The sequence below is a fragment of the Priapulus caudatus genome, unplaced genomic scaffold, assembly GCF_000485595.1.
Source record: "Priapulus caudatus unplaced genomic scaffold, Priapulus_caudatus-5.0.1 Scaffold189, whole genome shotgun sequence".
NCBI lineage: Eukaryota > Metazoa > Priapulida > Priapulimorpha > Priapulimorphida > Priapulidae > Priapulus > Priapulus caudatus.
The window spans coordinates 129,434-140,378 of NW_014577250.1; the positions used below are offsets into that span (position 1 = coordinate 129,434).

General features: G+C 45.1%; 1 protein-coding gene across 1 annotated transcript in view; it reads right to left on the minus strand.

Moving 5' to 3' along the window:
• Positions 1 to 10,945, minus strand: part of LOC106806993 (ryanodine receptor-like) — a gene marked incomplete in the record, with an annotated part of 96,104 nt that overhangs the window by 26,010 nt on the left and 59,149 nt on the right. The window contains 9 exon segments of the mRNA XM_014809189.1: positions 5,534 to 5,632; positions 5,979 to 6,040; positions 6,257 to 6,363; positions 7,439 to 7,585; positions 7,919 to 8,074; positions 8,609 to 8,684; positions 9,143 to 9,264; positions 9,545 to 9,626; positions 10,291 to 10,480. Of these exon segments, the coding sequence (XP_014664675.1) occupies positions 5,534 to 5,632; positions 5,979 to 6,040; positions 6,257 to 6,363; positions 7,439 to 7,585; positions 7,919 to 8,074; positions 8,609 to 8,684; positions 9,143 to 9,264; positions 9,545 to 9,626; positions 10,291 to 10,480 (1,041 nt within the window).

The following is a 10,945-nucleotide window of genomic DNA, read 5'->3' on the forward strand; positions in this document are numbered from 1 at the left end:
GTTGTCACTATGCTTTCATTGTTTATCCGTGCTGCTTTATTCTCGCCTCCAAAATGTTGTTATTTTGTTGGCTGGCATCGCTCACAGGTTTCACAAGCACTACTCACAAAATGCTGCTGATTGTCTTTATTTTTACCACCCCAAGCGAGCGTTATGTCTTTCGCCCCTGTTAGCTTTGATTGGTTTGTTTTTTGGTTTGTTTGTTGGTTTTTGTCTGTCAACAGAGATGATCTCAAAAAGCATTTCCCAAACATCCAGCTTCGACGATTTAGCCCACGCCCCATGTTCCAACTCGTCTGCATTTTACTGCGATTTGGCTTATTGCTCTCAATAGTTATAAAAACACTTATTTTTTTTATTTAAATTCCTAAAGGCCAGAGCTAATATTATGCGGTAACAACTTTATTGTTTTTTACAGCAAAAATATATGTTGGGTTCACATCATGAAATATGACTGCGCACGTGCGTTAGCCTGCGAGTTCGGCGGTCCGGGTAGCGCGCACGCGGCGCCGCCCGCAACCCCGCGCCGGCCCGGCCGGCGCCACCCCGGCGCGCGCTGCGGGCGGCGCTCTGGGCCGCGCTCGCGGGCCCCGGCGCGCGCGTAGACACCCGCCGGCTCCCCGCGGACCTCGCGCCCCCACCGCCCCGCCCGCCCGCCCGCCCGCGCGGACCCCCCGCGCGCGCCCTCGCGCCGCGTCACCGGCGCGCGCAGGCCCGGCTACCCAGCGCGCCGCCGGCCGGCTCGGTCGGCGCCCTCCGCGCCGCTGCGCCCGCGCGTGGCCACCCCCGCGGTCCATATTCACTTCACTTGCGTGCCTGCTACACATCACTGAACAAAATTGTCAGTGCAGATGTCATGGCTTATTCAAATTATTATACACCTATCATCTCGTATAATTCTCGCTCCAAACCGTCCGTCTGCATCACCAGAGGGCACACTGCGCAGCCACCACTCCTCCTCACACTGCAGCTGCACCTCTAGCAGCGCTCGGATCTGGCCGAGATTCACCTAGAATTGGCTCAACAACCTCCCCTTGCTGACAAACTGATCGTAGTATGTTTTCTCTAAATGCACGGCACAGCCTAATAAAAAAAAGCAAGGTGACTGCAAATTATTCCCTCTAGAATATCAATCTCACAGAGATTTACTTCTGCTGGCGAACAAATATGCTTGCATGATCCCTGTCCTTGTCATTAATGAATTATAATGATATAAATTATGTATATATCAATTATCTAACTAACATGAATACTTTCATCTAGTGTATTTCTTGCTGCAACTTTGGCCGCTACTAAGATTTTATGCAATATAGATGCGGATTTTGTTTTATAGAATCAAGCTAACAATACTCTAACGGCTAGCGTTTTAGCGGACTACACGTTAAGTGAGTCTTATGGGCATATGGCAGCAAGATTCCTCGAAAAATGTTAATGAGCAGTATACACTAGAAATACCCAGTTTAGCACCACACATGTGATTATCCAGTCTGATACATCTAACCCCCAACTGTTTTCCACGTAGACGCCTCAGTAGCGTCACACTGTGAACAATGCCATACCTCACCCAACACCATCATACGCTGTGGCCAGCAAGGCTGAACATCTCCCTGTGTCAAACTCTGCGTCTTCGATGAAATTTCAGAACCCCACTCATTGAGCCGGCCCGCCCCGACCGCCGATCACGGCCCCGCCCCGTTGGGCGCGCGTTCAATGTGCCCTGCGCCATCGTTAATCAAACACATGTAGCATTCTTAATCCATTACAACATTATGCGCAACTGGCCTATGGATATTGGTAAAAATTCTGCCCAGAATGAAATAGACAGAATAAGCAAATTATGCCCACTCCATTCCCTATGAATTCTATCATTTTCTTGAATGCCACCTTCTAGTATTCGAATTAAAAAATATGAAAAGATTACAAAAACAAGCATCAAAACATTAGTTATTTAAGCTGATGATGGATGTAATACAATAGCAGACGACCCATCTCAATGATGAGAACTATCCACGAATTTTCTACGCATCATCATTTAACGTGCGCGTTAGAAATGACAGAAGGCCATAGCCAGCCAGCACGCAGCCAGCAGCAGCAGGCAGCAGACAGAAGGCAGGCACAGCAGCACAGAAGCCAGCCAGCAGCAGCAGAAGCCAGCAACAGCAGCACAGCAAGCGCATTCAGGCAGGCAAATAGCAAGTAGCCAATAGCAGAGCACAAAATCAGGAGCAGTAGTAGCAAGCCAGCAGGCATCAATAGCAGCAGCAGCCAACAACAGACAGCAGTAGCAGCAATAGCAGCAATAGCAGCAATAGCGCAGCAATAGCAGCCAATAGCAGCAATAGCCAGCAATAGCAGCCCAGCCGTCACCTTGTTGGCCATCAGTATGGTATTTCTTGGTTGATCTGGAATCACATGTTGGAGGGTTCCTCGCTTCTGCTTCAGCATCACCTGATGAGCTTCTCCTGGCCGCTATGTGCAGATCAGGTTTCTCCTCTTCTTCCTCTTCCTCCTAACATCTATTTAGAAGTATTTTAATAATTCAACAGCAAAACAAAAAAACACCAATTGTCAGTCCGATGGCCTTAAACCATGATAGTTATGGTGACGTCATACCAAATTCCACCAAGTTGCAATTGGTTATATTTAAGTATATTCCTTATAATTAGTCTATATTAGTTTACAAAAGGGCAGTATAAGCCAGTCGACGCTTGTTTGTTGCCGAATTTCCCTGACACAACAAGGGATGCCAATTGATGATAATGGAGAAAAAAACACAGCGTTACCTGTTAAGCTGAGGCGAGGGCCATAACTCCTGTTGACGTTAAAGCATCATTATCCTTCGAGATTGTCATTGGCAAAGCGAGATGGCATTTTCCTCTGCAAGGTCTTCCGGTGTGGCGAGGTAAGCCATGGCTCGCCATCTATTCTTATTCCCCGTGGCAATGATTCAGTCCAGCAACCAGAAAAAAAGAGTGGAGAAGGCCAATTGATGAATTGATATGCCTCTAACTGGGCATATAATTCACAATCACGTCACATACAAATGCCTTCCCCCATATTGTCACTCAGATGTTCTTCATACATGGTCGCTTAAACCAGTTATTTCATACAGAAGCCAATCAGCACGCGAGATAACAAATGCATATACTGTAGATTTTGCGAGATGTTACATAGACAGAACAGGGGAAAATATCGTTCACCCGATAAAATCATGGAATAAGGTGTCTTACATCAGAAGAAATTTTATATCAAGGCAGTTTTTATAGTTACTATAGTTAGAAACTATGACGTGCAGGCTGAGATGTCTGAAAAATCTTACTATACATAATTTCGGCTTATTTCCATATCAACGTATGGCTATTACTTTAAGAATTCATCACGTAACTTTGTAACAACAAAAAACCCAAATTTACACATGACACACCTGCTCTTTTGTGAGGACACCTGAATTTCTCTGGTCTTCTTCGCAGCGACTGAGCTGCGTGTTGAAGGGCGGCACTTTTTGATTCTCAATGTAGCGGCTTCAGCTGATCCTACAGCATCAGGAGAGAGAGTGTATGTATGGTGCGTGATTGACAGGCTTCCAGGGGAGCCTGATTGTGGAGCACATCAGGAGAGAGTGTGTGTATGGTGCATGATTGACAGGCTTCCAGGAGAGCCTGATGCTGGAGGCACATCAGGAGAGAGAGAGGTGTGTGCATTGGTGCGTGATTGACAGGCTTCCCAGGAGAGAGCGTTGATGCTGGAGCACATCAGAGAGAGAGACGAGAGTGTGTGCATGGTGCGTGATTGACAGGCTTCCAGAGGAGCCTGATGCTGGAGCAGCATTCAGGAGAGAGTGTGTGCATGGTGCATGATTGACAGGCTTCCCAGAGGAGCCTGATGCTGGAGCACCATCAGGAGAGAGTGTGTGCATGGTGCGTGATTGACAGGCTTCCACGAGAGCCTGATGCTGGAGGCACATCAGGAGAGAGTGTGGTAGCATGGTGCCGTGATTGACAGGATTCCAGAGGAGCCTGATGCTGGAGCACATCAGGAGAGAGTGTGGTGCATATGTGCGTGATTGACAGCTTCCAGCGGAGCCTGATGCTAGAGCACAGATCAGGAGAGTGGGTGCATGGTGCGTGATTGACAGGTTCCAGAGAGCCTGATGCTGGAGCAGCATCAGGAGAGTGTGTGTATGGTGTCGCCAGGGGTCGAGCGCACGGCGTGATTGACAGGCTGTCCAGAGGAGCCTGGATGCTGGAGCGACATCAGAGAGAGAGAGAGAGTGTCGTGCATGGTGACGTGCATTGACAGGCTTGCCAGAGGAGCCATGACGCTGGAGCACATCAGCGGAGAGTGTGTTGCATGGTGCGTTGGATGTGACAGGCTTCCAGGGGAGCCTGACGCTGGAGCCACATCAGCGAGAGAGCGAGAGTGGGTGTGCACTGGTGCGTGATTGATCAGGCTTTCCAGAGGAGCCTGACTGCTGGAGCACATAAGGAGAGGAGGTGTGTGTATGGTGCGTGATTCTGATTGACAGGCTTCCAGAGGAGCCTGATGCTGGAGCACATAAGGAGAGAGTGTGTGTATGGTGCGTGATTGACAGGCTTCCAGAGGAGCCTGATGCTGGAGCACATCAGGAGAGAGTGTGTGCATGGTGCGTGATTGACAGGCTTCCAGAGGAGCCTGATGCTGGAGCACATCAGGAGAGAGTGTGTGTATGGTGCGTGATTGACAGGCTTCCAGAGGAGCCTGATGCTGGAGCACATCAGGAGAGAGAGAGTGTGTGCATGGTGCGTGATTGACAGGCTTCCAGGGGAGCCTGATGCTGGAGCACATCAGGAGAGAGTGTGTGCATGGTGCGTGATTGACAGGATTCCAGAGGAGCCTGATGCTGGAGCACATCAGGAGAGAGTGTATGCATGGTGCGTGATTGACAGGATTCCAGAGGAGCCTGATTTTGGAGCAAGGCAACAGCTACCGAGTTGACAGCTGCTGCTGCTGTCCAGTCCCCAACTCGGGACATAAGACGAACTCAAGTCCTGCACCATACACATCAAAGTACATGATTCTCCACAGGCCTTTAATGCATGTTGGGTCCAAAATGACATCAAACCTAAAGCTAATCTGTGACATCCCATAAATCCTCCCACATGCCTCAATTGCCTAGTCGACGTGCCTTAGTTTTCATCTGTGTTTACTTTTGACCATCCCAACACATTCACGCTGTGTTCCCACAGCCTGATGTATATGTCTCTGAGTGGACCGACTTAACTTGTGTATTTTGGCCACTTATGACAAGTAACTCCCTCCCAGTCCCTCCCTCATTCGTCCATGAACAACATGTCATCTGAATTTCCGGGGGAGAACCCTGGATTACAACAGTATATTCTGCAGTAGTATCTACCCGCGACTGTGAAGAAGTTGGGCAAGATATAGTTGTGGCATTTCCACACGAATTTTTCTCACAAGCTTAAGTTAAAGGCACAGGTATAAGGCAAATAATGTATTTTTTTATGTATTTAAAGGCCCACTATATGCCACTCACTATTTGCACTTTATCAACCCAGTTGTCGCAGAAAGCGATGATGGACTCAACGCGATGACGGAGATTGATATCACAGAGATGGTGGAAGATGTTGCACAACTGCAAAATATTGAAATAAAATGCACACATGCCCTAAACGGTTATTCAAGTTTCACAGCACGACAGTCACATTATAGGTATTCATATATTGCACCAAGAGTGTCCTATAGCCCAAAGTCACTAAAGTATAGGACAGTTAGCATATCATGTTGGTATGGTGGTCACATGTATGCAACCAGGATTGCCCTGGAAACAGAGTCCAATGCAAATAGTTAGTTAGTGTATGTACTATTAGCATCGATACTTATGGATCTGATAGACAGCAATGACAAACGATGAACTCTGGCGCCATAATGTGGTCTAGATTGCCTCTAGCTATATAATGAGTGAGAGGGAAGACACGCACCTGAAGCTGGATTCCTTCATCAAGCGGTGTTACATGTAGCAGTCCTTTCTTCATACCATCACCTATAACATGAGGAAGGTTGTACTCGTATTAGCTGTAGCAACAAGAACACTATTCTCTTCCCCATGTTCCCTCTGATTCCTACAGCAGGACACGTAGCACAACACTAGGTTAAGTAGGATAAGTAGCACAACGCTAGGTTTATAATTGCTGAAGTTATCTGTGTTGCATGTCACAGGGTCAATGACAAGATTTATAGCACCAGAGGAGGATGTTACCTTCTGTGTTGCATGTCACAGGGTCAATGAGCACCATCAGATGGTAGATGTCGTCATCATCGAGTAGACCAATCACGAGCAGGCAGTCCGCCAGCTTCAGCAGCGGGCTGCAGCAGACGACAATGGCACAATCAGTAGGTGATAACGTCAATCTTTCTTTTTCATTCTATTTTTCATTTCATGTTCACTGCGCAACATTTGCTCCCACAAAACAATCTAACTGCCTGGTGGATTTCTTTTCAATCGATCAAGAAATATATTTATATTATATACACTATTCGACTGCACTCAGTAAAGTTTACCTTTGAAAACACATGGCACAAATTTCGTCACAGTGGGGTTAGGTTTATTAGGTTTCTCAGTTATGACAAAATCAAGAAATCATTCACGGACAGTCAGCCATCACCAAGAAATCCCACCATCATCCGATCACCTGCCATTTCCACAACTGCAAAGCCCAGGAGACTCACAGAATTAGGAGGATTGAGGGTGATACTCATTATAGGAGTGTTCCCAACTTTAATGTCATTATAATGGTCATAATAACATATAACATATAACATATAATATATGGTCATGGTCATATATTAGTTTGTGGTTTGATGTCATTTAGGTTAGGGTTAGGGTTAGGGTTAGGGTTAGGGTTAGGGTTAGGATTATCAATCATTAATCATTAATCATTAATGATATCAAAGTTGGGAACACTCCTAATGGAGGCGTTAGCCAAGATTGACACAGAAGATGGGACCATGTGTCTGCAATAAACTAGTTCGATTAATTATGGCACTCAGCATCTTATGCTTCACTCAGCATCTTATGCTTCACGAACGTGAGCCTGAAATAAACTACAGTAGTTTTTTTCGCGGAGGTTGTCTGCACACCAAAGCTCGCGTTTGGCTGCACAAGGCTCACTGCAGAAATATTGTTGTATGTGTTTGACATTACTCATACATATTGTAATCTACCGGTACAGCACTTAGCCTCTTGAAAACTTGGGTTTTAGTACTGGTTAGTTGCAGGATATACGGTGCGTCTATCTGTACTGTACTACCATTCTGAAATCCGAACATTTCTGAAATCCGAAATGTGTCTGGTCCCAAGGGGTTCGGATAATAGATTGTGTACTGTAGTTAGATCGATTAGGGGTACACAGCGTCTCACGCTTCGCGCGCACACACTCACACAAACAGGTTCTCATAGCTGCCACCAATCGGATCCCTGCAGTGAGCGACGCTCTTCTGAACGCCGTCAGCTAGTGAAGACATCACCTGCTGCTTCAAGCAGTCCAGTTCGAACTCGGGAGCGGACAAGCCCTTGATGCTGCAGCCTCTGTTGCCGACGATAACACGGGAATAAGATGGCGGAGGGATGGGACTAGGAGACATTATTGCACAAGTGTTTACAGGGAGTTTGCATTTTAACATCGCTATTGTGTTTCTAGAAAGTGCTAATCAAAATGAAGCTTGGCCACAAAACAAAATTCCAAATCCCAAAAACAAAGATAAAGTTTTATAGATAATTTAAAGATATCAGTGAAGCTTCATCATGTAAGGTCCACAAAATCCCTACAAATTGACAGAGCTCCTATAGGAGTCACGCCCCCCCCCCCACTACAGCTTCCTCGAACTGAAGCCCGTATCTCCGATGAAGCCCCGCACGCACTTCTTCGTGTCCTCCGTCACCGGCGAGCTCTTCATCTGCGGCCGGATAGAGGTGGTGGTCGCCACCGACGGTAGGAAGGTATTTGTCTCATCGCTCAGCTTCACAGACTTGATGTCGCCCGTCAGCGGCAGAATGTACTCCTTCTGTGTCAGCAACCTGTAAGGGTTACCGCCGCGTCACTACATTAGTCGCCGTTCGTTGTGTTTGTTGTATTTGGTTTTAACTGTCATTAACGTTCGTCTGCATCGACAGCATGTGCATTCGATTATGCAGAGAAAGGCTGATACAATCTATATATACGTTGGGAATACCGCAAATTAGGGTGAAATAGCTCGACTGATCTTATTTTAATTCATGTGTGCACCAAGTTTATTCATAGGGCAGGTTGGCATCGACACTCGAATGCATTATGTGCATAGACAATTGTGCACACATACACGCACGCACGCACGCACGCACGCACGCACGCACGCACGCACGCACGCACACACACAGGCAGGCACATAGTCACACACACCTCCAAACACACGCATGCACGCACGCGGGCACGCACCAACGAACGCACACGCACACGCACACACACCTGTGCACTCTCACACACATTCTTGGAGTGAAATGTGCACACACACACACACGCGCATACAGGCACAGACACACGCACGCTTGCGCATACTCGCGTAACATCCATACCTAGCATCGACATGAGCTGTCAGATGTAGTGCAATGAGAAGGTCAAGGAAACCTTTTCGCAGTGGACCTGCCAGGTCTGCAGAGCAAACGTCAGAAAAATCAATCGCCATCACATCAAAAGATGCTGCACATCTGCTCTATCTAACACCGCAGGAAGGTTTATTGTGCTGCGTAATATACTCAGACATGTTGAGCTGTTATACGCGTAGATCAGTATCATTCTTTGACCTGTCAAGACGTACATATGCAACTGACTATGTGATGCCTCATTTCTCTAATGTATATCTCTATCAACTTCTTATATCTCTATAATCAAGCACCATGATGTGACATTGCCCATTTCGAGAGCAAACCCATTAATTAGCACGTATGGTATAAAAATTATTACTTTTTTTTTGCAGGATTCTTGTTGGAATTTTCCTACCCACATATAACTACCTTTCTAATCTAATATATATGTTACTGTAGATTAAAATATGATGGATCATTAGGCAATATAACGACTAGAAAATGTTGGTAATCGACATAGCTTACATTTTGACTGGGAGAGGTACATGAATTGCCTCTTGTCGACGTGGCCACACAGAATGTGAGCTGCCCGGTGGTTACCACGGAAACAGATAGCACAGTACAACTTCAGTGTGCATGCGTGGAACCTAGATAGTTATAAAGTAATAAATAATATAATAGTAATAAATAACTTTGTTATAACATCTTAGTACCAAAATTTATTTACTACCGTGTATAAATTGGTTTTACAATCTACAATAATTGCTCATAAAGCATGGTTTTATTTCAAATAGATAGAAAACTTGTTCACATTTACCAGTTATCATTACAATTACTCATTATTATTCTTAATTATTATTATTATTATAGATCAATGGCCTGAATCATTTAGTACCTCAAATAAGAAGGTTCATTATATGGACTTACATTAGGAGATCTTCCTGTTCAATTAACTCCAGGACATCAATACATCTATCTTCCTCTGGAATCTGCACTGCCAGCATGGAAACTGGAAACGGGCACAAGTATCACATCAGCACATCCTACTGATCACATGATTATGGAATAAGGTTGTAATGCACGTTTCTGTACATATTTCTACCTCGATATGTCCTGTTATGGACATCTTTTGCATTATATAAGTCCTTGTTATTTGCTGGATCTTTCTTACTATCTCAGTCATTGCTGTTACCTGTTCTTCATAACTATGTGGAACTCTATTACCAGCTAAATACCGTAACTACTTGGATCACCTCTTTTACTGAGATACTATCTATTTAAAATTTGTTTTTTACATGACTCCTATTATTATCCATATCTTTATTATTAACTTTATCTGGGATATTACATAGATCTTCATTATCATCTGTATCTTTGTTAATAACCATATAGTTGTCATTACCTTTATCACCATTGTTAACTAGAGGTTAATTATTACCTGTACCTTCATTATTACCTTGATCTCCAATAATACCTCTATCTTTGCCAATACACACATCGTTGTTATTTCCTATAACCTCATTATTACCTGGACCTTGGTTATTAACTAGATATGTAAAATCACTTGGATCTTCATGATCACCTAGATCTCCATTATTACTTGGATCTTCATTATCACCTAGATCTCCATTATTGCTTGGATCATCATTATTAGCTAGATCCCTGAGTATTACCTGGATCTTCGCACAGCATGCTCCAGCCTCGGATCTCGGACAGCTTCAGGGTGTGCACCTTGAGTGAATGCTGTGGAACTCGGCCCCATGTCAGCGGTGTGAGACGCTGCACGGCCAGCCGAGACGGGCACTGAGGCATCGGGTCCTTCACAGGGCCCTTGTTCAGAGCTGCCGACAGGGGCAGCGTGCCCTAAACACAAACAGTGATGGTGGGGTCAAGAAGTGCCTCTCACTCAGACAGCCGAACACGTGAATTACACTGCCGTGCATGTATTCATGTATGCATGTAATCATAAAATGCTGCAGACAGGGGCAGCGTGCCCTAAACACAAACAGTGATGGTGGAGTGAAGTAATGTCTCTCACTCAGACAGCCTGAATTACACTGCCAGGTGAATTAATACTTTTAAATACTTAATGTATTCAAATTAATACAGATAATACTTCCATACATGTATGTTTAACGCAATTAATATGCGCTACCGAAAAGGTAAGCCTCAAGATTAATGTTATCTTAAAAAATATGGTGATGTGTTACAACATGCTTTATGCTTTATGCTGAACAGTGAGGTCAACCATTATTCCAGCACTATCGTAATGTATAACTGGCATCATATATACCCCAGTCAATCAGTGGCATATATATATATACATAT